This window comes from Aspergillus versicolor (genome assembly GCF_001890125.1).
Source record: "Aspergillus versicolor CBS 583.65 unplaced genomic scaffold ASPVEscaffold_5, whole genome shotgun sequence".
Lineage (NCBI taxonomy): Eukaryota > Fungi > Ascomycota > Eurotiomycetes > Eurotiales > Aspergillaceae > Aspergillus > Aspergillus versicolor.
Genome location: NW_024467528.1, coordinates 1,243,744 through 1,270,224, shown reverse-complemented (window position 1 = coordinate 1,270,224; position 26,481 = coordinate 1,243,744). Strand labels below are relative to the sequence as shown.

The following is a 26,481-nucleotide window of genomic DNA, read 5'->3' as shown; positions in this document are numbered from 1 at the left end:
TATGTGGCTACATAGAATTCTTGCCAGCCTCCTCGTAAAAAGAGAGGACCGACACCAAGGCACATGCTGCGCTCACCGCTGGTCTCACGACTCTCTCAGTCAGGAACAAGAAGAACCTCGCATACGCTGTACCTCGAATCCTGCTTCTTGAGTACTATCTGAAACACGATCCACTTTCCGACCCAGTCCCTTTTTGGCGGTGCTAAATCACGTGGGCCCGCCTTTCTACACACAAACCTGCTCAGCATCCCTGTAAAAAATCTGACACGTGCCATTTCCCTCAAGCCATCCTCCCACAGCAAATCTTGTGGCGCTCTGGCGTTCCTTTGAAAATCAGCAGATGTCATGCTAGTCTGCAAGACTTGGCCAGGCGCTTGTTTTGACTCGGTCTTGGACCAGAATCCCTGCACTTATCCCTCTTAACGTCGATTCTTTGCCTGTTTTGATAATTTTGGGCACCTGAAGAGATTCTTTCGTCCAACTACTAACCTCATCCATAATATTTACGCCCATAATGTCCTTGGTTTCTGGGCCCGGCAGGGCCGCAGGGACGATCTCCGATCAGAAGCTATGCCCCGAGAAACACATTGACTACGTCAAGAAACTGGATAGCGTGCGTCGTCCTTATTCCTACCGTGTCACATCTCTGTGCGAGGAGACGGTTGACAGGTGTTCGTAGCGGAAAGATGAGCTGGAATACTGGCTTACAGAGCACCTGCGGCTTAATGGAGTTTACTGGGGCATGACGGCATTGCATCTTCTTGGGTGCCCCGACGGCTTACCCCGTAATAATTCCGTCGACTTCGTCCTCTCATGTCAGCAAGGGAATGGTGGTTTTGGTGCCGCACCAGGCCATGATGCACACTTGCTGTATACAGTATCTGCTGTGCAGCTCCTAGTAATGTTGGATGCTGTTGACGAGTTGGAAAAGCGCGGGCTGGGCGGCAAGCAGAAAGTCGGTTCCTGTACGATATACAACCCTTATCCACTGAGTGGCCCGGGGTGAGGACACCTAGCTAAGTGTTTTTCCCAGACATTGCGAGTCTTCAGGATAAGGAAACTGGCTCTTTCATGGGCGACGAATGGGGGGAGTTCGATACGAGATTTCTCTATGGAGCTCTCAACGCCTTATCCCTCCTAGGTCTCCTAGGTTTGGTGGACGTCGACAAGGCTGTTTCGTATGTCCAGAAATGTGAGAACTTGGACGGAGGATACGGTGTATCCCCGGGGGCGGAATCGCACTCTGGCCAGGTTTTTACCTGTGTAGGGGCACTGGCTATTGCAGGGCGGCTGGACCTAGTCGATAAGGACCGTCTAGGTACCTGGCTTAGCGAACGACAGCTCGACCATGGAGGATTGAATGGGCGGCCGGAGAAACTCGAGGACGCTTGTTATAGCTGGTGGGTAGGAGCGAGCCTAGCTATGATTGGCAAGCTCAACTGGATCGATGGCGACAAGCTTGCTGCTTTTATTCTGCGCTGTCAGGTTGGTTAACCCAATTATTCCAGTTCAAGCCCAAGCACCTTTGGCTAACCCTCCCTAGGATCCGGAGGCTGGTGGTTTTGCCGATCGACCAGGAAATGCTGTTGACGTCTTTCATACGGTCTTTGCTGTTGCTGGCTTGAGCCTCCTAGGTTTTGAAGGCATTGCAGAAGTAGATCCTGTCTAGTGAGTCTATAACAACTCCACCTGTCCTTCAACCGCAATAACTAATCGTCTGCCCAGTTGTATGCCGAAAGCAATCACAAAGAAGGTTTTGTCTTCGTAGTATGATATCATCATTTGTCCACAGAGTGGGACTTTTTGTTCGTAGATCATCATCGTCGTCATCACCTCCCCCAATCTAATAACCCATTTTTCATCTGTCCATGGCTTGTGGGATACAATGGGGGAGAAGAATGGATGCCAGGCATTGCGACTTATTTCCGCTTCACCCCTCTACAATGGCTTGTTCATCAGCTGTTAAGACGCAGTGGCACAATCATTTATAGCAATATCAATTTACTATTTCAGATACACATATAAGCACCCCTTTTTCTTTTTTTGGAAGCTCGATTTCTAGTCCTGTTGGGATTGACACTGGGAAGGATATTATGCTCTTGTGTTCCCCGTCGTACCTGGTTGCTTAATTATTTGTATTGTCTTGAAGTAGAGTATATATGTGTGGCACTTATGGCCCACAAGCCAGGCAGAATCTGGCTGGCTGTGGTAGGACTTCGGTGTCGCTCGTCTTGCTAGCCGTGTCATACTCCCATTTCATCTATACCTACCCTAACACTGTATTTACTTATATAGACGGTATTACTAGAGGTTTGTGTTGATAGTTCTATGCAGTATTGGCAATGGTGGCATTGAACCTGAGCATTGTTGGAGTGATTGTTGAGGCTGGTACAGGTTGCACCTGCTTAAAGCGTCACTAAGAATTGCCTCCAAGTTGACAATGCTTTCGCTCCTCCTTCCTCCGTGATAGTAATGGCACTCATGTACCTATTTTCAGGCAAGTGCCCACTCAGTTGATGGGTTTCCTCAGTTTCATCATTTTCCGACAAGTTCTCTCATTCTAGGGAAGTCGATGGTGTCTCTATCTCCAGGATTAGTCTTTCTGTATTGGTTTCTTGTCTTGTCCTTTGTTACCCTCTTATGAAAGCCACGACCTTCCGCTTGCCACTTTCCTAGCCTTGGGCCGCCTGCTTCGGCCTCACGGGATCTCTGCCAACAATGGATTCAACAGCATTGTTGTGCAACATCTGCCCTAAACGTCCCAGGTTCAGCGACGTATCACATTTGCTAACGCATGTCGCATCTAAGGCCCATCTCTCACATTACTTTAAGCTTCAAGTACGCAGTCACCAGGAGCAGCAAGCCGAGACTTTACTCAATGACTACAACCAGTGGTACGAAGCCAACAATCTGGCAAAGCTCCTGTCGGATCGTATGTCATCCAAAGACTCACGCAGGAGGAAATCGCAAGGGAAGTATACCGTGCCGGACAGCGTCGGACATACGGAAAGGGACGATGGGTACAAGGCCAAGCCCCTGCAGGCTTACAACTCACACAACACCGTTCAAAACTGCATTGACCCCCGTCTCTCGGACCCTTTCATAAACTCAAGCTCCAATACAGGTAAATGTCACTATTAAGCTGTCCCCACCATCGCATGGTTAACTAACCTGTTTGTCTTGGCGTAGGGTATACGCGAGCACTTACGGCATCGCCCCAGGACCAAGAGGTGGAACGAGTATCTCATAAATGGGAGAGAGACGATGAAGATGACTCTGGAGACGAGAAGTCTCCCTTTACTCTCGCTGCGCCATGCTGGCCCAACGATTTCAGGCCAAAGGAAGACCGAGGGATCCAGCCCTTGAGCACACCCTTCATCTACGATCCTTTCGTTGACGACAACGATAATTTCGAGTACTCCAACGGCAATGAAATGGATAAAGAGAGGGCGGACGAAATCGCAAGACTCAAAGGGGTCCTGTGGCCGGGAATGGATATTTTCGACTCTGCCACCGAGCAGATGAAACGGAAACGCAACCAGAAAAAGGACGAGAGCATCCTGAAGATGATGGAGAAAACATCAATGGGCGTGGAGCCCACGGAGTTGGTCTTCTCCCCGACTGGTATCCTGCGAAAGCAACGTGTGATATCGGGTAATGTTGAAGACAGCAGTCCTCTGAAAGGGGAGACACCGATTCCGAAGAAGCGAGCCACTCGCCCCAAGCGAGTACTTTCTCAGGTGGACCCGAACGCTCAACGCGGGCTGGAACGGAAAAAGCTTCGGAAGACTATCAAGCAAGACTGCGATGGCTCCGTGGGAGGCGTGTACCAGCATGATCTATACACTCCCCAGAGAGCCCTGGTCCAAGTAGCTGGTCGCCTTGGTGGCCAGATGCCTGCCGGGAACGATACGGACGAATTTGCCTTGGCCCTTGGCGACCATGACTTTCAACAGCATAGCAAATTCGCCATATTCCGTGACATGTCTGTTTCACAAGATTCTAAGGTGGAAAACCAGGGCAGATTTCTTCACGGCGTGACAGCGCCTTCGCAACCATTCCTGCTACGAGGAGACATTGCAACTCATAACGATTCTCACTCACCACACCTTGCAGCCCATTCCCCGAGTCTCCTTGAGAAAGGATCCCACACAATTATGGACAAAGAGAACATTGAGCCGATGTTGAACGTCTACGGCCGAGTCGATCCCCTAGTTGGTTGGCAATCACCTGCGATGAAGCGGTCTGATAGAGTGTTGTCACCACAGTACCTCTTTGGAGACGTACAATACTCCGGATATAGCCCATTTGAGTGTCATGAGAGTCCGATGGGCTATTGTTTCAACCCATTATCTAGCTCGCTCACGAGGATGGCCACGGAGGAAAATCCAATATATGCGGCCGAACCTGAGAACATGTTGAAGGGCCCCTCTGCTGCACGAGTCAGCTCTCCCGATGCTACGATTTCTGATGTCGAAGATGAGGATTTCAACCGGTTATATCTGGACGGGGGTTCCTAATATACCTCGTTGTTGTCTGGCGGCGTGTTTGGAGTGTACTGAACCTGAGGCGGTTGTCCTATTGCATTTCCTAGACACCGAAGTGCTGCGGAGCAAAGTGTTGAACTTGGACCATTGCTTGACTGAGCATCGTCTCCAATTATCATTCTTCCGATATGGGATTACGCCAGGACCCGTTATATATGTTGCTATTGCTGTTATACTGCATGGACACTAGTCAGACTGCCTGACAGTCAGCTCCTGAATGTGTTATAATTAGTTGCACGTTTCTGCTAGAGTTAGATGTATACGGCAAGAAAAGAAAAATCAAAAGCTATTATTTACCTTCATATGAGATTGGCAGTTCTTGAAAGGATATCAAGGCCTGCAGGAATTTAAATGAAGTTGGCCGCCAATGCATATGCCCGATTAAGTAATCTTATTTCAACGCGGGCGCGAACGCGCTCCGGTGCCCCACGCGTCAAGCTCCAAATGGAGAAAGGCTGCTGTCGAGCTTGAATATCGACCTTGTTCCCCATACAGTTTGGTCGTACAACTAGCTCGATTCACTCCTGAAATGACTACATTTCTGTGACCGAAAAGTGCACAGACCCCGGAGTCCCTGAATGAAAACCTGCCAGGACGGTTGGCTTGCTATTACCATCGGACCCTTCTCACCCACGAAATAGGCCCGAGAAAGACAAAACATGCCTCTACCGTCGTCTCAAACATCAGCGTCATCCAGTCCCAGCCTAAAGCGGAAGCAGCCCACGATCTCAAGCTTCTTCACGAAAACACCCCTGGGCTCACAGCAGTCCCCTCCGAATGAAGCCAACCGCTCGCCCAGCGTACCGATCAACAACCCGGAAGAGCCTGAGAATGCGGAACGTCCGGTTGAGGAAGAGGATGATGAGGATATAGTGGCTCCAGCACCGAAACGGGCGAAATCAAATGGATCGCAACAAGAAAACCACAAGCAAAGCCCAAAGGCGAAGCCGGTGTCTCACGCGGAGCAGGCTCCGCAGCCTGCAAGTAGCCAGCGGACTGAGCTTTCGAAATTTACAAGTTCACCTGCTGTGGATACGGCGGTAGAGGGGGCGAGTGAACTAGACAACGGGGAGACAAAAGCGCGGCAGAAAGAGAGAGAGAAACTACATCAGAAGTTCGTTCGGAGACTTGGTGGGCCGGACTGCCTTGTTGGAATTGGTCGCAACAGTGTCAGTGACACGACTCCTATGGAGGAGGCTGGCGAAGGCGAGGAAGATGAAGAGGCGGCGCAACCTCCACGGAAGGGCAAGGCAGCGGGGAAGAAAGGCGGAAGTAAACTCACGCCAATGGAGAAGCAAATAATTGAGATCAAAAAGAAGCACATGGACACGATACTGCTTGTCGAGGTTGGGTACAAGTTCCGGTTCTTCGGTGAAGATGCGAGGGTTGCTGCGAAGGAGCTTAGCATTGTTTGCATTCCTGGAAAGTTTCGATATGACGAACGTAAGTCCGCATCTCCTTCTACGATGATGCCTCGGCTTGGGATATTAATGTCATTTAGATCCGTCAGAAGCCCACCTCGACCGTTTTGCCTCCGCAAGTATACCCACGCAGCGACTACATGTTCATGTAAAGCGCCTCGTCACCGCCGGACATAAAGTGGGTGTTGTTAGGCAATTGGAGACTGCCGCTCTTAAAGCAGCTGGAGATAACCGCAACGCACCGTTTGTTCGTAAACTGACAAACGTTTACACAAAAAGTACCTACATTGATGATATCGAGGGCCTTGAGGGATCTACAGTTGGAACGTCTGGTGCCTCTGCCACTGGCTATATTCTTTGCATAACGGAGACGAATGCTCGGGGTTGGGGGAATGATGAGAAAGTACACGTGGGTATTGTCGCTGTTCAGCCGACTACGGGCGATATCGTTTACGACGAATTCGATGACGGCTTCATGCGCAGCGAGATAGAAACGCGACTGCTCCATATTGCCCCATGCGAACTTTTAATTGTTGGCACACTATCAAAGGCAACGGAGAAGCTTGTGCAGCATATTTCTGGGAGCAAAATGAACGTTTTTGGTGACGAAGTCCGGGTCGAAAGGGCGCCGAAGGAGAGAACCGCGGCGGCTGAATCACATAACCATGTTTCGAGCTTTTACGCAGGGAAGATGAAATCTGCGGATGCCGCGGACGATGAAGTCGCCAGTGACCTTCTCCAGAAAGTGCTCAACTTGCCGGACCAAGCAACGATATGTTTATCGTCTATGATCACACACATGACCGAGTACGGCTTGGAGCACGTTTTGCAATTAACGAAGTACTTCCAGCATTTCTCTTCACGCTCTCACATGCTCCTCAATGGGAACACCCTCACAAGCCTTGAGATCTACCAGAATCAGACAGATCATTCTGCCAAGGGTAGTCTATTCTGGACATTAGATCGGACACAAACTCGGTTCGGGCAACGCTTGCTTCGAAAATGGGTGGGGCGGCCGTTACTGGATAAGCATCAACTTGAGGATCGAGTCAACGCTGTGGAGGAGCTGAAGAATCCGGAAAACACCGTTCTGGCCGAGCGGATTAAGGGCTTACTCGGAAAGATCAAGCACGACTTGGAGAAAGGCTTGATCCGAGTATATTACGGAAAGGTGTGTATAAAAATGCTTTGCGTTATGACCTATTCTAACAAAAATAGTGCTCTCGACCAGAACTCCTCACCATTTTGCAGACAATGCAAATGGTCGCGCAAGAATTCGCAGATACCAAATCACCAGCGGATACAGGGTTCTCATCTCCTGTCATCGGCCAGGCCATTGTGTCCCTGCCGACCATTCTACAAGATGTTGTGTCCTTTTTGAATAAGATCAACATGCATGCAGCTAAGAATGACGACAAATATGCCTTCTTCCGCGAGGAGGAAGAGACCGAGGAGATCAGCGAGCACAAGCTTGGAATCGGTGCCGTTGAGCATGAACTTGAGGAGCATCGACCGAAAGCTGGAGAAGCGTTGGGAAAGAAAACAGTCACTTACGCCTCGGTGGCGGGCATTGACTATTTGGTTGAAGTTGAGAACAACTCGCCAGCAATTAAGCGAGTGCCAGCATCGTGGGTGAAAATCAGCGGCACAAAGAAGGTGTCAAGATTCCACACACCGGAAGTGATCAAGTTGATCCGACAGAGAGATCAACATAGAGAGGCACTTGCTGCAGCCTGCGACAAAGCGTTCCTGGCCCTCCAAGGAGATATAGCAGCCAATTACCAGGCCCTCCGAGACTGTGTGCAGTCTCTGGCAACTCTAGATAGTCTGGTTTCTTTAGCCACGATAGCCAGCCAGCCGGGCTACGTAAAGCCTGAATATACGGACGATACGTGCATCCATGTTGAGCAAGGGCGACATCCGATGGTAGAACAACTCTTGTTGGATAGTTATGTACCTAACGACATTGATCTGGACAGCGACAAAACGCGCGCGCTCTTGGTAACGGGACCTAACATGGGCGGAAAATCCAGCTACGTGCGCCAGGTAGCGCTGATTGCTATCATGGGACAGATCGGCTCATATGTTCCCGCGCAGATGGCGAAACTTGGGATGCTGGATGCGGTGTTTACCCGGATGGGTGCATTCGACAATATGCTAGCAGGCGAGTCTACATTCATGGTTGAGCTTTCCGAGACAGCCGACATATTGAAACAGGCGACGCCGCGCTCGCTGGTGATTCTGGACGAATTAGGACGAGGTACTTCCACTCACGACGGAGTTGCAATTGCACAAGCTGTCCTCGACTACATGGTGCGGTCTATTAGGAGCCTTACACTCTTTATCACGCATTACCAACATCTCTCGGCAATGGTGCACTCGTTCAGTGATAACGAGCTGCGGAACGTGCATATGCGATTCAGTGAGTCGGGTACTGGAGTGGAGGAAGATATCACCTTCCTCTACGAGATTGGAGAGGGTGTGGCGCATCGAAGCTACGGTTTGAATGTTGCGCGATTGGCGAATCTGCCATCGTCGCTCCTAGAAATGGCCAAGCAGAAGAGTGCAGAGTTAGAGGAGAGAATCCGTCGCCGTCGACTTGCAGGACTTGTTAACACGGTTGGAGATGTGATGGGATCAGCCGATGAAGGGACGATAGAGAGGCTTGTCAGCAGCATGCAGGAACTGTAACTACTAATGCTATGGTGTAAGAATTCATGTCTACATAGGGTTGGGCCGTTGTTTGGCCAGCAGTGACTGGTGATTCAGGAAATAGGTATCCAATAATAGTCTTTCCTGTAAGCGCCCACGGCTGCGGGACACGTCTTCTGTGACTTGCATATGCTTTTTTCTTGAAAGCAACAAACCCTACGATTTGAAAGGCCAGCGAAATACTGGCTCAGCCATCCCCTTGAGAAGATGGAATTCCCCGCCCCCCATATCCACCCTCACAAGGGCATCCACACTCACACTGCTATTCTGCTTCATGGCCGCGGGAGCGATGGCCCGGAGTTTGCTGAGGATTTCTTTTCTTCGGTGACCTCCAAGAACAAAAATATGGCTGCTTGTCTGCCGAACTGGCGTTGGGTATTTCCGTCCTCACGAGACCGATGGACCACTGCATTTCAAGAAGAGATGTCTGCTTGGTTCGATGCATACTCCCTGAGCAACATCGAAGAACGACAGGATCTGCAAGTAGAAGGGCTGAGAGAGTCTGTTCTTCATATACTCGCCATTCTTGAAAGCGAGATACATCTTCTTGACGGGAGAGCAAGCCACGTTTATCTGGGAGGTATCAGCCAAGGGATGGCAACTGCGCTGTCGACGGTTTTCTGCGCTAGAGACATCATCAATCAGCCGCTTGGTGGAATATTGGGGTTCTGTGGCTGGCTGCCCTTTGCTGACAAGGCTGAAGGCTTGATTCAACGGTCAAAGGCAACGAATACGTGCCGCGCTCTTTCTCAAATGCAGCGCCTGGTATCCGATCTCTTTCTTACTACAATTGGTATCGCCGAAGCTACCCCGGAAATGAGCGCTGAGGACGGCGTCTCATCCGTTTTTTCGACGCCGGTTTTGTTAGGCCACGGCACAGACGATGCTTGGGTACCTGTAGAATTGGGTCGCCAATCGCTTCGAATTCTGCGAGAGGTCATGGAACACGTTGAGTGGAAGGAGTTTACGGGTGCAGAGGGAGAGGGTCATTGGATTAAGGAGCCCGAGGGGTTCGACTATATCCTTGAATTTTTGGGAGCACGTTCCATTGAAAGCTAGGTGATTCGTTCAACGTGACTCTGGATATAGTACGGAGCACTAGTACCCGATGTAGTAGGCATATAGTTCATGCCTCAGGCAGGAGTATCCGGCCCCGCCGGCGGCTTGAGTAATTCATCAGTCTCGGTGTATCCTCATTCTTTTCAGCTCTTCTCTTTCTCAATTGACTCGCGCTGTCTCCCTTTGAAACCAGGGCTATATAATATACCATTCGCCCAATTGAACCCTTCCGCACCTTTTCGCGGCTCTACTCACCGACGTTTTCTCATTCCCATTTTCGCAGAATCTACCCCGCGCTCAGTCCGGTCACCGTTCAGAATGGACCTCGTCAACCAGTGAGTCAATTGTTCTGGCAATCTACGTTTTTCTGCGACTTGCTCTATATACTAACCTGCTACACAGCCTAGAAGGAAGACTTCTCTTCGCAGTCCCCAAGAGCAAGTTCCCAGTCCCATCCTGCGCCCGCATCCATGCGGCTTGAGTCATTCCGCCCCTCCTAAAAAAAGATTGCCCCTCCAAAAGAGCTATCCCAGCCCAAACTAACCAAAATGCCATACAGAGGGCCGTCTCCAACAAGCAACCCTTGACCTGCTCTCCGGTTGCGATATCCAATTCCGCCGCGAAAACCGCCTCGACCTCGCTTTGGTCAAGAACCTGCCTATCGCACTTATCTTCCTCCCCGCCGCAGACATTCCCACCTTCATTGGCGAGGGTCGCGTCGATCTCGGTATTACAGGGCGCGACCAGGTTGCCGAACATGATGCGCAACTTGGCCTTCCTGAAAACGAGCCATCAAGCGTGCAAGAAATTTTGGATCTAGGGTTTGGCGGGTGCAAGCTCCAGGTCCAGGTTCCGGAGAAGGGAGATGTCCAGACTACTAAGGACCTGATTGGTAAAAATGTGGTGACGAGCTTTACGGCCCTGAGCCAGCAGTTCTTTGCTGGGCTTGAGAAGGAGCACGGGGCTGCGGAGAAGAAGACGAACATCAAGTACGTTGGTGGAAGCGTGGAGGCTGCTTGTGCTCTCGGTGTCGCTCATGGTATTGTCGATCTTGTTGGTGAGTTTTACCTCCTACCTATTCTTCTCTCTGAGATCTGGGAAGCTAAACAATTGGGATAGAATCCGGCGAGACAATGCGCGCAGCCGGGTTAAAGGCCATCGACACCGTCGTCGAGAGTACTGCCATCCTCGTCAAGAACCAAAACACCACAAACCCACTCGTTGACTTGATCACCTCCCGTATCCGCGGTGTTATCAGTACGTTCCCCTACAAACTCCATATCTAGTTTATCCCCTGTGAGAGATGACTATACATACTAACTACTTTCCCCCAAATAGCCGCTCAAAAATTCGTCCTCTGCCAATACAACATCCCCCGCGCCAGCCTCTCAACCGCAAGCAGCATCACACCGGGCAAGCGCGCGCCCACGGTTACAGCTCTTGAAGAAGATGGCTGGGTGGCTGTGAGCTCGATGGTCGAGAAGAAGAAGATCGCGACGGTGATGGATGATCTGACTAAAGTTGGAGCTACGGACATCTTGGTGCTGGGAATTGCCAACTCGCGGACGGATTAATTTTACTTTTTGAAAACCTTTTGCGCTTCTTATGATGGCCTTTTTTTTGTTTGGGATTTTTCTTGCCCTGTGATAGAATGTTCGGCTTCTTATTTTACTTTATCGTTTAGGTCTTTCTGCTTTTTTCTTATTTAGATATTTTCTGGGTTGTCTGCTATATATGCTGGATCTGTGAGTTGTTTTTTTTGTAGGTGTCCACGCTTATGCTTGGAGAAAAGTTTAGAGTGGTTGCATTTATGGATGAACTGGGTAGCAGCATATACAATTCGGATTAATTTGCTGACTAGGACTCCGTTTTGCATATTTTTATATAAACAAAACTCCTTCGAGAAATATATCATCTAAAGTAATATGGATTTTTTTTATGCATGTATAATATTAATAACAATATTATTTATAGATATGGGTATATAATAATATGTCCGTATATAGGTATATGACAGGGTATCAATAACAAACCGCCAAGAAACACCAGCACCGACTTCCGGCGCCCGTCGGCGCCGGCACCATACCACAATATACAATCAAAACCCATCAATTATGGACATTCGTTTTACATAAGCGTAAGCAGAGACGGGCATCAGTACTCCGAAGCTAGAGGAAGCCCATCAATCCCAACACCCTCTTTCCGCCCTCGAATTATCGACCTCAAACAAGCACCCACGCCTTCCAAATCACCTAACAGGCCCACATGACCGCGCTCAGACTTGACGAGCCCATCGCGAATAACCCTATACCCGTGCGGTAGCATCGCCGCGCTAGCAAGACAAACCCCATCACCAGCCGCGAAGGCCAGATCATCATACGCATCGGCGTACTTGATGGCTTCGCGAGAAGCGACGCGAGCGCCGTACACTGTTGGCACGGATTTGGAGTACAATACCGCGAAGGGCGGGTACTTATTACTCTGCTGGTGGGCGTCGTTATGGAGGGTTTCGCGCTTGAAGGCCTTAACTTCTGCGAGTGTGCGCGCGAGGTACTCTCGCGCGGCGGCTGGGTGGAGGGTGATAGGTTGAGTGTTTGGGGTTGAGAAGGATGAACCCTTCGGGTTTGTGGTAGGACCGGGGAGTCCTTCGCCCTTTGGAGGAAGGTGATTCATGGGTTTGAAGTTGTTTGCTCCGGCTGCTGCGGTAGTCGAGGAGTTGTTGCGGCTATGGCCACCGCCGCTGCCGTTGGTGATTGTGGGGGAGGCGGGTGTGAAGTCGTCTAGGTATGTGCTGTCGTCTGCTGAGGAGTTGGACAGGATGGTGGAGAAGCGCTTGCGGAGAGGAAGGTTGAGGGCGCTTGATGAAGTGGGCACCGGTAGAGGCTGGGCTATGCAAGGGGAGAGGCGGTATTCGTCCCAGGTATCCGGGTCGAAGTAGTCGATACGGTAATCTTCCTTTGTCCGCTTGTCGAGAAAGCAGTGGCCCTCTTCGGGAAGGAGGGCGAAACTAGTCCGGAAAGTGAAGTTGACTTGCGCGGTTAGGACGCGAGAACTGAGGAGGACGTCGTCACCATTGCGGAGGGGTCCGAGAATATTGACACAGTGTTGTGGGACACCAGCGTAAACGACACCAGCGAAGAGCTCGGGTCGTTGGTTGACTGCATGCCGGGCGATTAGGCCGCCGAGGCTGTGGGCAATCACGTATGCGCCTCGTTTGTGCGGCGGAACGCCGGGAGCATTGCAGGGCAAACCCTCAAGGTACTTTATCAAGCGTTTCGAGAGGAGATGAGGGCTAAGTCGCCAGTCATAGCCATAGTCGTGGACGCGTAGGTCGCCGCGGATGGTATTTTCGCACTTCTGTAGCCGCTTCTGCAGTCGCCGACAGATATCTACGGGACCGACGTGCGAAAGCACTCCATCGGGAATGATGCTCTCTTCCATGCGTTCCTCGTCTTCACGTGTCAAACCAACCTCAAGGTCCACCTTCCGGAGATTGAGTCCCACCTTCATGGGAACCCAGAGTTGTCGGTGTGGTGGCTTGGCCGAGCGTAGGATTGAACCCCGATAGCCACCCATAACCACCACATCTCCGGTTAGCTGGTTCATAGCATCATAGAGGATTGGATTGGTTACGGCCAAGCTCGAGCGAGGGGACTTCGCCCATGGCATCGTTAAATTCGCTGGTTGGTCTTCGGGATATGCACGAGTCTCGAGCGGCGCAGCTAACCCTGGTGAAGCGCCTGTTTCGTCCGTCTCTGCCCTGCGGTGGGAAGCATCAGAGAGAAACTGTCTGTAGCCCCAATCGCTGCGCAGGTCCTGTAAGTGAAGAGTGGGCATGCTCAGAAGCCGACTGCTCGAATCCTGCAGGGTATCCTTGATGGCCTTAAACCGGCTGTTCGTCTGGGAATGGATATGCTCGTACTGAGGACGATGCTCGAGCGATGATGCAGTAGACGAAGCCCGCAGGTACAACGACTGGTCCGAGGACGACCGACGCAGGGTTGGGTTCGAACCGACGAAGGAATGCTTGCCGCGAGTCCTCGCAGACGGGGCCTGCAACGGCCTCAATTCGCCGATCGGGTCCTCCGCAGGAGCGGTATCAGTGGCAACCTGTGTACCATTTGAAGACGGTAAACTTGCAGTAGGCTCCGGCGAACGCTGCGGTGTCCGAGGCACTGCAGGCACGCCTCCCTCACCACCGCCGCCAGTATTACCACCACTACCACCATCCTGGTCCAAATTAAGCCGCGACGACCAACTGCGCGAGCGATTCCTGGACACCGACGTCAAGCTGCCGGTCCTCAAATGCAACGACGGAAAGAACTTTTTCAGCCGGCTGCCCGCATGGCTATCTCCCGACCACGCACGCGGCCTTAACGGCAGGGTGCTCTTCAAAAGCGACCTCGTAAAGCTCGTCCGGGGTCCATGTCCCTGTCCATCTTTGATCGGCGCAGGAGTCGTAGTGGCCTTCCCACCCGCTACGGCTCCAGCTCCAGCTCGCCCCTCATCCTTATCATTATAAACATTATTGTTGCCACTGTCGTCCGTCAATCCCTCTGGCTCCTCTGTGATGTCCGGCGCAAAAATGCCCTCGTTCTCAAAGAAGCCGCCATTGCGCTCCATAATGCGCGTCTTCTCCTCCGCTGGCGTCGAACGAGACTTCAGCCGACTCTGGTCATAGCCCATGCTGACACCGATTACGTCGTCGGCCTCGGCTTCCTCAGCCATGTTGGCGGGATGGGGGGCGCTTGCATCCTCGCTGTCGGAGGGGCTGTCTCCATTCAGCTCCCCGCCGAGAGCGCTGGTGGGATACCCATTGACATTGGGACTGGCATTGGGGTTGATACGGGCATTGTGGGGGATGGTGATTGCATCCGGGCGATGAGAGGAATTATGCATCGTCGGGTGAATTGACGAGACATCCCAAGCAAGGTCGGGGCCGGAGAACAGGGAATAGGTAAGGATGACGATAACAATATATATATAGGTAATGAAAAATAATACAAAACAAGCCGAGGGAAAAGAAGGGAAAAGAAGACTCGAGGATTTGATTTGGGAGGCGATGGATGGACCGGACGAACAGGGAAGACAGAAAACGAGAAGGGTCCACTGCACAGCCTTCCTTCCGGGTGCCCCGGAAGTAGCCCCTCGATTCTCACTTAAGTGAGCATAAACATGAAAGATAGGAAGGAATAATAATCTCAATTGGCTCGAGGCCGGCTCGAGCCGCCGTCTTTTGACTGTCTGGTCCGTACCCCATTGTTGCGTAGTCTGGATATCATCGATCTACTCGTGACCGCTGGGGGTCGATCTTAGTGTAGGAGCTGTTTGCAGGCGGAAATTCCTGGCATGTGATAATGCTTAACTGCTTATCGATAGTGATGATATCATTATGCAGATGACTCAGCAATGCATCATGACCTAACTAGTTGAGCTAACTATAATTAGTTATGCAGGCTGTGACAAGCAAATGCTAAGATGCCTCAAGTTTACGAATTGACCAATGGGCTTAATCTAGTTACCTATTTGATGAGAAACTAATTCATGGAAAAGTGGATTAAAAATGCTTCGTACAGTGAAGGTTCTTGAAAATCAAGTCCTCGCAACCAATCATGCGATGCTTGGGGCTCGTATTCGTTCCAGTCTCGTATACTTTGGGGTATTTAAACGAGGGATAAGAGTATTCTGATGCCTACCCTTATTATGATGCCTGCGGGTGCACCTTGCCCGCCTCTCGCATCTCAGTCATGAACCCGTCCTCATCACCGGCAGACGACAGGATCCAGTAATCGCCCGCACTAGCCAGTCCACCTCCAAATCCTGCTACAGGAGCTGCAGGAGCACTACGACGCTCCTTAGGCCGGGCTCCGACGTCGTGTGGTCCCCAGGAAAGGATGTTCTTAGCTGCAAGACGGCTTTGGTCATCCGGCTTGGTGAAGCCAAACAATTGCGTCTGCAGGCAGCCGAGAATTGCAACTGCAGCACGAATCATGATGCGGTCACCCTCGAAGACCCAGCAGTCCCAGACACGACTGAGACGCTCTAGGTCAAGGCCGTTGGTGAGAAGCGACCGGAACATGTTTTCGAAGATCTCCTCGTCCGATAGACGCAAAGTTTCATAGAGATGGGTGGCCAGGCGTGGGAACTTGTAGCGAAGCGTCGTGGACGCCAGGGAGTAAGTTCGCCCAACCGCCCCACGGTCCATAGTCATAAATGCAACGGGCAAAGGTCGGTTAAGCGCATTCGCCATAGCGCAGAAAGCGGACGAAGGGGTTGGGAATTGAAGCACGAGAAGCGCGGCAATTGTCTGTGGGTTATTAGCTTTAGAGTCGACTTGTCTGCAACGGTAGGGGGAAACTAACATGAAGACCTCTCATGTATCCTACATCACTTCGATACATGGAGTATGCTTCCAACACATCAACCAAGGTTTCCCGCAGCGGACCGCCTTCTTGGAAGAGGTTCAGCTCCGGGAAAGCATTCGAGACATCGTTCTGGATCAAGTCAAACCACTCCATCAGTCTTTTATTGCTTTCGCCCGAGTCGCCCTCAGACTTGGCACGAGCATCCTTAGCTCGCTTGAGGGCTTTGTTGAACGATTCATCAGACAGAGCCAGCTCATTCCCGATGGCACGACTCCAGGTCGACCCTCGGATACGTGATGGTATACCCCGCCACCACAGCTCGCGTGTGCGAGTTTCGCCAATGGCTTTTGTCCAGTTAGGATAGACGTAATCATCCCAAATCTGCTGAAGCGTATCGCGGGTGTTGTCTCGTTCGCATTTGGCTGAAGCCGCCTTTTCAGCTTTACGCTTTTCTGCTTCCCGAGACTGCTCCATCATTCGCTTATATTCCTTGAGATGCCGCTTTTCCTCCTTCTGGTCCTTTGGAGGAAGCCAACTGGGACGAGTGCGTGTAAGAACCTTTTCCTTTTCCTTGCTAATGGGCAATGGGTCGATCATGATATTGGACTTTTGAACAGGCGGCAATTCAATTACGGCTTTGGAGTCTCGCTTCGATTCATCACTAGATCTCAGCGAGGAGGTTCCGCTCTGGAGGCTATCTCCACGCTTTCGATCACTCTCATCGGCATGAAATTCCAGAGCCTGGGTAAGGTTCTTCGCCTCCTCGGACAGGTCGGACATCATGCTATTATAAGAGTAAAGGCGCGGGTTCCGAGGTGAGATCTGGCCGCGTTCGGGACCAGCCGAGCTAGATCGGACCATCTGTCGATTTGGTCGAGAAGTAGCGGGCGATAGTTGAGCCGGGGTTGCAACAGACGCCTCAGAGACCGAATGCGACAGAGGGAAAGGCCGAGGCCCAGGGCTCTGCCGGTTAGGGCTGTGGTCTCTGGACGGAGCACGGTCCTCAGCTGGCCGTGGAGAAATAGGGATATTCCATAAGCTGGCATCTTCCGGAAGCTCGTCATCTGAATCATGGTATTCTTCCTCCAACTCTTTCAGCGACTTGCGGTTGCGCTGCCACGACGGTTTCCGATTAAGAGATAGAGTATTAGCGGGCGATGGGGATAGAGTCTGTGTTGATGCTGCAGGGGATGAGGCGATGCCCGGTGAGGGTCGGAGGGGTGAAGCAGATCGATTACGACGAGTCTTCGATGACGGTCGCGGGGTTTGCAGGTCACGCGAGCTAGTCATGAGTTTTGGACCGGGACGCGTCTGTGATGGGTACGGGCTTCTCGGAGAATTAGAGATTAGATCGCGAGTATTCGAGGACGGTGACTTGGCGAGCATCCTCGCTGTCGAGGCCCGCGCGACCCCGGGGGCTCGGCCATAGGGAACAGAAGGTTGCATATATGACGCGGATTCATCTTCTAGGCCAATTTCTTCAAAGTTCCCAACATCTGTAAAGGCCCCGTCGGGGCTAGACATGCGCGAAGAGGATCGGTAAGACGAAGACTTGGAGGACTTGGACCCTGAGAGTTCGGGTGGGGAGTTCGGTGCGGTGAAAACGGCCGTCATAGCGGTCGGTAATGTAGTCTCGAGCCTCGACTCACCGGTGTGGTCGGACTGGGTGTATTATAATTATTACGCTTCAGTAGCGGTATACTTGTAGTAGTGGTATGCTGTTTGTCGAAGAGGCGATCGATCGCGTTGTGCGGGCGAGAAATGTGCGGGCCGGGAGAAACAAAAACGAAGGTCTGACGGGGGGGAACTCGAGCTTCCCAACAGCGCCGTTATATTAATATTCCACAAGGAGGCACAGGGCCATTAATCACCAGTCAATAGCCAGGACTGGTATCCAGGACTGCGGTTTCCAGCGCGTTATGCAGCCACTAGACTGCCAAGGGTGAACAGGGGTGGGAGGTAAGAAAGAGATAGATAGGAAAAGGGAGGAGCGAGTGGGAGGGAGAGCGAGGGTAGAGACGGCGAGGTCGGAAGATAGAAAAAGAAAGGAAGGTCGACGACGCAAGCGAAAGACAAGATCGAAACCGAAGAGCGAAAGAGGTCGTGAAAAGCCACGAAGGGGACGAAAAGAGCGAAGAATGGGGGAGCGGGAGATGATTCCATCACCGAGCGCAGTCCATTCCAGGATCTCAGCCGAACACAGCAGAGACTAAGGGTCTACTCCGGTCGACGGGCGTGCACTGATGCCTGAGGCTTGTTGCGCTCTCCAATGATCGTAGACGATCGCGGTCCAGACACTCGCTGTCCTGCTTTTCATTTGCTGCGCGCGGCGATCAGCATCAAACCAGTTTAGGGGCCAACTCAGTGCGGAGTCGCGACGTTATTTCCATTGCTGAGATGAAGGAGCGAGCGGCTGTTCCAAGGCACGCCACCGCATATCCACACGTGCGGGTTTGCTTGTTCGACTCCAGTGATAATTCGAGCCTTGCAAGTTGGAAAGCGAGGATAAAACCATAGAGACACGCCCTGGTCTACTGGTAGTTGACAAGAAGGGACTGCATGGTGTTTGTTGTTCTATGGAATTGCCACCCCCTTTCCTGTTCGTCCACTGTGCTGCTCGTCCACTCACGGCAGTTCCGTGGGAACGCCCTCCCATACCACAAATCTCTTACATCTCGGCTATCTACCATGGAACTTCGCGATTATTATTAGTAGTTAGCTGGAAAGACTGGCATCTTTCATTATTACTAATTGTGTTCGTTGCATTGAGGCCAACTCCATCCCTCTTCGATCCCTTGATCCCTTCATTATTGCCTACTAGTATCTCTGCCCTGCGTACCATCGGCACCACAGTAGATTCCCGGCACCCATGTTTCTATTTTGGAGCGGAAAGGAGACCGCAAGGTCAAAAGCGCCACCCCCCATACGTAAGATTCCCCGTCCGCACTACCTGCGCCAGCAGTGCGCCGCTCCCTGGGCTGCTTTCCCGCGCTTCTGTGATTGTCCCGTCAAGCCAACACAGCACGCCCGCATACCGTGTCTGCTTCCGCCCCAACACAAACTGAAACGCCACCGCCCCCAAATATTGTATCTGATGATAAGTGACCTTGCAACGCCCATGGTGGCCTCGAATCAGTCGATATCCCAGCTGCGTCGCATCGCGGATGGTGCGCATCACGACGTCAGGGCGTGGATGCGCCCGGGCGGATAGGGACCGGGTATAGCGGTACATTTTCATTGCAGCGCCCACAAATGCTTTGTATATGTTTAGGAGAACGGCATGCAGCGAGTTGTGTGCGGTGTCTGTGTACATCGGGTGGAGGGACTGCTTGACCGATCCGATGACCTTCTGGTGGAAGAACCGCCCCGGGGTTCGCGTAGAGTCGACGACTAGAGAGTCACTGAGCGCGGCAGCTGCTGAATCGGCGCCGTCGAGCATTCGGTTCTGGTCTTTGAAGATCTCCAGCGTTCGCGTCTCAACGAGACACCCGCAGTAGGGGAAGAGCGATGTGTCGACGAGTCGCGGGATTTGCATGCCGTCTACGGATGCCGCGAAATTGACCAAGCTCTTTGCTGGGTTGACAGAGACGCCATAGGTCGGTTGTCCTCTGAGCATCGCTCGTAGGAAGTCCATCGCAACGCCGGAATCCAAGGTAATGAGTAAGAAGTCGTCGACGTACCGAAGAAAGAGGGCATCGTCCGTCTCTAGGAAACCGAGCTCATTGCGCTCCATCTCTGCGTAGAACAGATTGCAAAGAAGACTAGACATCACCGAACCCTGCGGGATGCCGTTCCGTTGCCGGAAGAGTTTCTTTCCTATCTTGACGAGAGTGTTTTGAACATGCTCGTTGAGAGTATCAAGCAACCCCTCGCTACTGTAGTTCTTCTTTCTAGTCGTCGTGTCGATAAAGACGCTATTTCTTCCCCCCGCCATACCCACGCTAGCAATAGCATCTGCTAGATGTTGTGGCTTCGCTAGCGAGGCGAATCTCTCAAGAAATTTCCTCCACGGTTTGTTATGCTCTCCCTGGTTATACATCGGCCACATGTCACCGAACTCATTTCTCGGAAGCATTTGCACGTATTTCATCCAGCTATACTCTTCCTCAGTGACCAACTTCTCGATAAGACGCACCAGACTCTGCTGCGGTATGGTATCGAAGCAAGATTGAATATCTAGCTTCACAAAATAAAGCGGTGTCTGCGAGTGCAACCCCCTATCGACCAAGGACTTCTTAAACACCTTCAGTCGGGAGTGAATATCTTTCACGGAGAGCATTCCGGAACCAAGTATATCGCCTCTTCTAGTTCTCTCGTAGTTTAGCATGTTGTGGACAGGCGCGATTGCCGAATTCACACTTTGCACATAGCTATATCGCGCCTGACCCCCCCAGCCGCTCTTGACTTGGCTAGGCCGTTTCAAATTCAGGATGGGCCGTATCCCCGTCAACTTAGGGAGCAGTCTTAACGAGCCGTACCCAAGTGATTTCTTGCTATACAATAATTCCTGGGCCTTCATTGGGGTCAACTCCTCGAACATGGAAGCCCTGAGATTCGCTAGTGGCTGTGCGGTAAGACGGCACCACACATCATGTCGGAAATAGAACAAGCGTTGTCGGTGCACTTGTGATTCGGTCACGTAGAAGTTTTCCCTAATGAGGGGAAGCAATATGGAATCAAACAGATAGTACAGGAATTCATGGAACAGCTCTCTGCGTTTCTGCAGGTCAGAAGCTGATATCTTGTCTTCTGAAGGTTTATCACTGATGTTATGAGGTTCAAGCCAAGGTATTTGCGTAATCTCCATCAAAGTCAGTATTTGCTCAAATGGTAAGGGTCGATTTTCCAAACCTTTATATCCTCACAGATCTCATGCAGGCTCAGACTTTCACGTCTACGCATGTGTATAAACCTATCGACATGACGGAGGATGATTTTCTGGTGGATGGCGCCCTGTTCACCGGCTCCGAAGAACCCAGCTGGAACCAAATTCTGAATGACGGCTCGACAAAAGGCCGATATAGATGCGGCTGGAGTAGCATAGTCAGTAAAGTTCATCTTTGGCCTAGAAGCGCCCCGCCGCTTGCGCTTTCTGTCAGGATTTGTTGTCGAGAGCATATTGGTTGCTTGAAGAGAGTTTGGCATATCCGGATAAGCGACTGAGGGCTGAGTTATATGTTGGCCTGAGCCTGAAGACTCGGCAGTAGATGTCATCTCGGTTTCAGCACTGGGTGGCCCCAAAGTACAATGGTCGGAAAACTATAATTATTAGATTTGGGCAAGTCTCTAGGACAGTATGCATACCTGCTCAGAGCAGTAGTATCGAAGAAGCCTACTATAGCAACACCGTCGATGTCTGTTTTGCAGTTGGCGCACCAGCTCTAGAGCGTTTCCTCTAAGCCTTCTTGGTATCTTAATCGACACCTGCTGCTCAGACGTAACCCCATCGGTCCCAGTCTTGCCCACATGCTGCTGGTATTGAGTAAGCACCTGCCGTTCTTTGCTGGCAATTTCATCCTCGCGAGAAGAATAGTTTTTAAATAAAGGGTTATCACGATAGTTCGACCAAGCTGTGTATACATTATGGAGGCCAAACTGTCGCGGGAAAATATACTTCATCACATGCATGGTGTGTTGCAGCGATGTAGATGAAGGAAATCGGCTAAGAACGTCTACAAGCTGGTCAGCTAATTGCCTTGGTCATCTCCATTGGGTTCACCCACGATTTGGTAGGCCGAAAATGATCTTGCCCTTAGCACCTAGTTTAGGACGGGCGTATAGCATACGTTGACGGCAAAATACAATCGCGTTAGGTTTTAGACGATTGCCATTTCCCCCGTCTTTTGAACACCTCGTGTCTGGTTTGGGTTGGGCAGTCGGGCGCTTGACAGCAGGATCCTTTTTAACAGACGAAGTGTTGCCATCCGCGTTAGCAGAGTCTTTCTCTGGTGATGTTTGGATAGGCTTAAGGCTCGATAGCGGGAGTCCTAGATTGAAAGTAAGCATCCAGAAACGCATTGCCATTCAGCTAATAACCCACCACTTATTTGGCAATAGACGCCCTTCTTCGCATCTACAGCCACAAACAGCCCACAGTCAAGTAGAAGTTTCAACATGATTTCATCGCCATTGCCTCCCAACAGAGCAAGAACCTCCGGCCACGGCGATTGCTTAAGCATTCGGACATTCTTGTTGGGGTAGTAGGACTCGACATTAGGGATATTGCAGAGGATTCCACGACTCGCTCGCCTGTATCCATGGCTCAGAAGGTGTTTGTCTTCTGGTCTGCCATGGAAGACTTCCCTCTGGGCGAAGACTGACGCGATTACAAAATCCACAACCTGGACAAGAACCAAAATTAGCCATCTTCGAAAGCTAATCAACGTCGGGGAGATGACGATATCATACCTCAGATTGTGGACTCGCAGGCCCAGTATCAGTACCAAGCTGACTCACGGCTGCGCTTTGCGCCTGCGAGAACTGAACAAAGTCCCGCCGCCGTGCCTGGCTCTGTGTAGGTGGGAGCTCTTTCCATATCCCAACCAGAGTCGTATCTAGGAGAGTAGCTAGGTCTTGGTTCTGGGACTGCGTAGTGCCTGGATCTTTGAGGTCCCCCGCTACATCGCCGCCACGCACCGCTGTGATTCTGCGCCGACGCGACTTGGATGATCTCGGTATACGCTGCAGGATGTACTGCCGCAGCGTCACCACTTGCCGGTAGTACAGGGAAATTACCGGATGGGAGGTCTCGGCTGTACTGGGGGGTTGGTTGCCATTGGCTTGTAAGTGGTGTGGTGAGATACTGGAAGGTTGTTGTGGTGATGACTTCGCCCGCGTTGGATTGTCTTTGGCGGGTCTCTTGCGTTTTTTACCCATGGTTTAACAAAAGAAGCACCTGGAGCTCATTCCATGAAGTATATTATGTTCACCGTCTCGCGGCTACCCTGTGTTGTGAGTTGAGCCGGGAAGCGTGTTGAGTGCGACGCGCAGGAACGCGCGAGTAACGCGAGGGAAGGGGGAAGCTCGAAGAACTGCAACCCTCAGATATTGTCGTATTTCCCATTAATAAACCCAAGTACTGATAAGTAAAGACTCAAATAAAGGTTTCCCTGCTGTGCAACCTGCTGCATAAGCTCAATTGCATACTGATGTTGAGGATTGCGGCGGAAGCACAGTATCTTGGCTCCCGCGATCAACATCCAGACTGGTGCTTTCCATCTCACTCAATGTGAGTCAATCGAATAACTTCATCGTGTTTTGGAATTGTCAAATAATAAGCTTGCTGTCTACATTGTTTAAGTGGTCAGGAGCGCAGGAGGTTTGATGCTGGTTGCGTTTTCGTGAAACCACTGTCAGATAGACCGAATATATATAACTAGGTACTAGATCCTCGAGCCAGAGTATCTGGGAAACCTCCACCTTTTGTCCCCATTCATAGTCAAACTAGTCTCAGATCCTTAAATTTAATTCTGACAACACGGCCTTAACCTGACAGACTCAGCCCGCAAACGCGGAATAGGTCTTTGAACTGGGTTGAAGTCTTAACTGTTTCGGCATGTCAACATTATAGCCAATGGTCACAACGCAACAATACTCCGCCAGCATAATCATGAAACAGAAGTCTATTGGTCTACGGGATAACAGGGTAGTGGATTGATCAGACGTTCTCTGGACTTCCACTCCATAGTTCCACGCTCCGTGCCCCAAGAAGACTCCAGCTGCCAGGGTCCCGTTCATGCAGGGACAGGCAGGCAGGTCCATATCGCAGGGCAACACAACCTCAGCCAATACAGTGACCCACCCATTATTGGGTCTTTGCAGGAGTTTCGGAGGAATTCTCCTCCTGCAAGCTTGCTCAGACTACGTAGATCGAATCAGAACTGCGGGCTCGTACGCCTTGTTCCTGGAAACATGTGGTTCTTGTGCGGTGAACGACTGGATTCAGCTGGTTCATCAAACATCTGCCGGTCGAATTGCAGGAGTCACGACTCCGTATTTTTTTCGACACCTGTCGGATGAGTTTTGTGTGAGGAGGGTGATACCTCATTGGAATCACGTAGCGGTGGCTGATTGGTGTCTGATAAAAGGCAACTAGGTACGACCCTGTTGGCTCTGGTGGTGTAATCGGGCAGGAATTAGTGCCTAGATGTACCCATGATTTGCCATGTGAATGAAATTGAGAGTTTATGGTCCTATGGAGAAGGGGCTCGTCAAGTTTGTTCCACTTGACAGGAGCCCCGTATGCCATGCCGACTGTGATGCCCTGCCACGGGTGAGGCGACGACTGGCGGTATAGTCACACAGTTGAAGCCGATAAGCACTTTAATCTGCTGCCTACCGATTATTCAGTGTGCAAGAGAACGAAGGTAAGCATGGGGAAATAACGAGAAGGAAGAAATGCACTGCTAGCTGCATGATGATCTCGCCGGCCTTAATCGAGGCATCGCGAACTCTATTTATCCCATCTGCGACATCTATCAAGTTCCCGAGGGAATGGACGGAGAGGCGGAAATTGGCTTATGGAACAAGAGGTGGCAACGCAGCGTGCCAAGCCTACAGGTCACATCACAATTATTATTCCTGGGAGCAGAAACTTCGCCCGTTTTCTGTCACGGACGCAGGTGCAAGAAACTGTGGAAGAAACTTTCAGTTCCGCGGGCCGCCGACGCAGCTAAACCAAACACAAAAAGCACCCGCGTCTTCCGTGTGATGGCCGAATCCACCGGAGAGCAGGAAGGGCCTTCTTGAGGGAAATTTCTGACGCGCGATTGCTTGGAAATTGCAATTATATTCTGATATTATTGTGTGCCTGATGGAAGGAATAATATTAATTTTAGAGATCCCAGATCCCTGGAACACCGGCGGCCACACGCAGATTCCCCACCGCAGCGCTGGTCCAGGCCTGCCATGAACTGCGGCCGTGACGACTGTTCCTGGCCTCACCCAGGGATCGGGGTGGATGATCTTCTACGAGAAGGGTAGGAGGCCATTCGACCATGGTCTGCTAAGTATCTGGAGATTGGGGAATGGATGGATGAAATAATCCAGACGTCACATGTAAGAGGTGTCAGATTGAAGGCCATTGTTGGTTATCGATCACAAGTTCACCCCAAGGCGCACACAAGATGAGACGCGAGACTCGTCAAGGTCAATCAGGCCCCAGAATAATAGGGCAACAATAATAAAACTTTTAAGCATCGGCAAATCTTCGCCATCCCGTGTCTGAATCGACGAGAATGCCGAGAATTATCGTGGCTTCAGGTTCTAGGCTCTGACAGCGCCAGCTTCAGGAATGGATGGATCGCATTTCGAGGAAGAGTGGAACGCTGCCAATGCATCATGTCCAATCAGTCGGCCTTCCAGAACAACGCAGTTGCTGGGTTTCGTGCCTGGTTTTGTGGACTCATCACTCCTCAGTGTGAACTGTGAAGACTCACTGAGAGACTCTGAGTCGACCAATTGTTAGGAGTATACTTTGCTCGAGTTTTGTGAGATGATCGAACTCGGATCGGCGATCAGGCCTCAGTTCTTTGTGGGCTGCAGAGTCTGTGTGGGCTCAGCGACGCCCAATGGGGACTCAAACAAAGAAACACACCACCCCGATTGAGTTCCGGGCCTAAGATCCTTTGTCGGCTCCCTCGAGGCTGGAAGTCAGATATCCTGGGGTGAGGCGCTGCGTCGAATTATTCTCACGGCTGGAAGGGCTGTTCTGGCGATCGCGGTTTGAAGGTGAAACCTCTGCGCCAACACAGGCGAGCGCGGACTCGGGGGAGGGCGGATTGGACATGGATATCACGCTTGTAACGAGACGAAGTCCTCGATGGGGAAAAGTAGCTTTGAGGCAAGGCTGTTGTAGTGGCCCACTCGCTCCATGTCTTTGCTCCAGAGTTGAGCTCGCCGCCAGTGACGACGAAGTACGTATTTCCATCCTGGCTGCCCGTTTTCTGTTTCTCTCGTCCTCCTCTTTCCCTTGCTCTCTCTCGAGAATAGCAACAATAATAATATAATAATAACCCCGGCTATTCTGACGATTATTGCCGCCATTATTGTTCCTGGCTTCCGATCCAACCACCTTACTCCGTACCTTGGCCTCCAATAAGCCCCTCTCGGCCCGCTTGTGACAACTTCCCCTCAGTGTCTCTGCTTGCTCCTCACCCCCTGCTCACCAACACCTCGCTACTGCTCGACCTACTGCTTGACGCCTGCAAACATCCTGTCCCGCGCGTCTTCGTCTTCCTCCAGGCTGCCTTATCACCTGTCGCCATCCCACGCACCTCTCCACACCGTCCTTTGGCCCTGCCCTTATAATTGCTGCACGTCAATACTCGCTGCGTCTTCTTGGGTCACAGACCTCAGATCACCCCCGTCGGACCTTGG

At 51.4% G+C, this 26,481-nt stretch overlaps 9 protein-coding genes across 9 annotated transcripts; 5 read left to right on the top strand and 4 right to left on the bottom strand.

Annotated features, from left to right (window-relative positions):
- Positions 1 to 514: 514 nt before the first annotated feature.
- On the top strand, positions 515 to 2,029 carry ASPVEDRAFT_169172 (Rab geranylgeranyltransferase subunit beta BET2; the record flags this gene model as incomplete). The annotated part of the gene is made up of 5 exons (XM_040808682.1): positions 515 to 613; positions 680 to 965; positions 1,034 to 1,485; positions 1,544 to 1,668; positions 1,726 to 2,029. 5 exons carry the CDS (start codon positions 515 to 517, stop codon positions 1,766 to 1,768), a joined length of 1,005 nt encoding a protein of 334 aa, XP_040668291.1. The 3' UTR covers positions 1,769 to 2,029.
- Positions 2,030 to 2,718: 689 nt separating this feature from the next.
- Positions 2,719 to 4,520, top strand: ASPVEDRAFT_84021 (uncharacterized protein; the record flags this gene model as incomplete). Its single annotated transcript, XM_040817485.1, has 2 exons — positions 2,719 to 3,124; positions 3,190 to 4,520. The coding sequence occupies 2 exons, from the start codon at positions 2,719 to 2,721 to the stop codon at positions 4,518 to 4,520; spliced, it is 1,737 nt and encodes a 578-aa protein (XP_040668290.1).
- A 686-nt stretch (positions 4,521 to 5,206) lies between these two features.
- msh3 (mismatch repair protein MSH3) lies at positions 5,207 to 8,659 on the top strand (the record flags this gene model as incomplete). Its single annotated transcript, XM_040806981.1, has 3 exons — positions 5,207 to 5,990; positions 6,049 to 7,139; positions 7,187 to 8,659. The coding sequence occupies 3 exons, from the start codon at positions 5,207 to 5,209 to the stop codon at positions 8,657 to 8,659; spliced, it is 3,348 nt and encodes a 1,115-aa protein (XP_040668289.1).
- Positions 8,660 to 8,887: 228 nt separating this feature from the next.
- ASPVEDRAFT_133391 (alpha/beta hydrolase) lies at positions 8,888 to 9,739 on the top strand (the record flags this gene model as incomplete). The annotated part of the gene is made up of 2 exons (XM_040807030.1): positions 8,888 to 9,445; positions 9,509 to 9,739. 2 exons carry the CDS (start codon positions 8,888 to 8,890, stop codon positions 9,737 to 9,739), a joined length of 789 nt encoding a protein of 262 aa, XP_040668288.1.
- A 133-nt stretch (positions 9,740 to 9,872) lies between these two features.
- ASPVEDRAFT_42018 (ATP phosphoribosyltransferase) lies at positions 9,873 to 11,569 on the top strand. The gene is made up of 5 exons (XM_040812485.1): positions 9,873 to 10,074; positions 10,142 to 10,176; positions 10,299 to 10,796; positions 10,859 to 10,996; positions 11,078 to 11,569. Exons 1-5 carry the CDS (start codon positions 10,058 to 10,060, stop codon positions 11,311 to 11,313), a joined length of 924 nt encoding a protein of 307 aa, XP_040668287.1. The 5' UTR covers positions 9,873 to 10,057; the 3' UTR covers positions 11,314 to 11,569.
- Positions 11,570 to 11,683: 114 nt separating this feature from the next.
- On the bottom strand, positions 11,684 to 15,033 carry ASPVEDRAFT_42015 (uncharacterized protein). Its single transcript, XM_040812484.1, has one exon. It carries the CDS (start codon positions 14,636 to 14,638, stop codon positions 11,894 to 11,896), a length of 2,745 nt encoding a protein of 914 aa, XP_040668286.1. The 5' UTR covers positions 14,639 to 15,033; the 3' UTR covers positions 11,684 to 11,893.
- A 407-nt stretch (positions 15,034 to 15,440) lies between these two features.
- ASPVEDRAFT_29097 (putative TBC domain protein) lies at positions 15,441 to 17,718 on the bottom strand (the record flags this gene model as incomplete). Its single annotated transcript, XM_040810191.1, has 2 exons — positions 15,441 to 16,046; positions 16,102 to 17,718. The coding sequence occupies 2 exons, from the start codon at positions 17,716 to 17,718 to the stop codon at positions 15,441 to 15,443; spliced, it is 2,223 nt and encodes a 740-aa protein (XP_040668285.1).
- Positions 17,719 to 17,840: 122 nt separating this feature from the next.
- On the bottom strand, positions 17,841 to 18,375 carry ASPVEDRAFT_678920 (uncharacterized protein). Its single transcript, XM_040815969.1, has 2 exons — positions 17,976 to 18,375; positions 17,841 to 17,917 (listed from the first exon to the last, which is right to left on the bottom strand). The coding sequence occupies exon 1, from the start codon at positions 18,265 to 18,267 to the stop codon at positions 18,022 to 18,024; it is 246 nt and encodes an 81-aa protein (XP_040668284.1). The 5' UTR covers positions 18,268 to 18,375; the 3' UTR covers positions 17,841 to 17,917; positions 17,976 to 18,021.
- A 3,015-nt stretch (positions 18,376 to 21,390) lies between these two features.
- Positions 21,391 to 22,980, bottom strand: ASPVEDRAFT_132882 (telomerase reverse transcriptase; the record flags this gene model as incomplete). The annotated part of the gene is made up of 5 exons (XM_040806971.1): positions 21,391 to 21,534; positions 21,595 to 21,791; positions 21,828 to 22,091; positions 22,145 to 22,445; positions 22,513 to 22,980. The coding sequence occupies 5 exons, from the start codon at positions 22,978 to 22,980 to the stop codon at positions 21,391 to 21,393; spliced, it is 1,374 nt and encodes a 457-aa protein (XP_040668283.1).
- Positions 22,981 to 26,481: the final 3,501 nt, after the last annotated feature.

Coding starts and splice junctions, on each gene's coding strand:
- ASPVEDRAFT_678920 (XM_040815969.1), bottom strand. CDS start 18,267: ATGGAATCATCTCCCGCTCCCCCATTCTTCGCTCTTTTCGTCCCCTTC.
- ASPVEDRAFT_42015 (XM_040812484.1), bottom strand. CDS start 14,638: ATGCATAATTCCTCTCATCGCCCGGATGCAATCACCATCCCCCACAAT.
- ASPVEDRAFT_42018 (XM_040812485.1), top strand. Junction 10,177..10,298: donor TCTCTTCGCAGTCCCCAAGA/GCAAGTTCCCAG, acceptor AATGCCATACAG/AGGGCCGTCTCCAACAAGCA. Junction 10,797..10,858: donor TGGTATTGTCGATCTTGTTG/GTGAGTTTTACC, acceptor CAATTGGGATAG/AATCCGGCGAGACAATGCGC.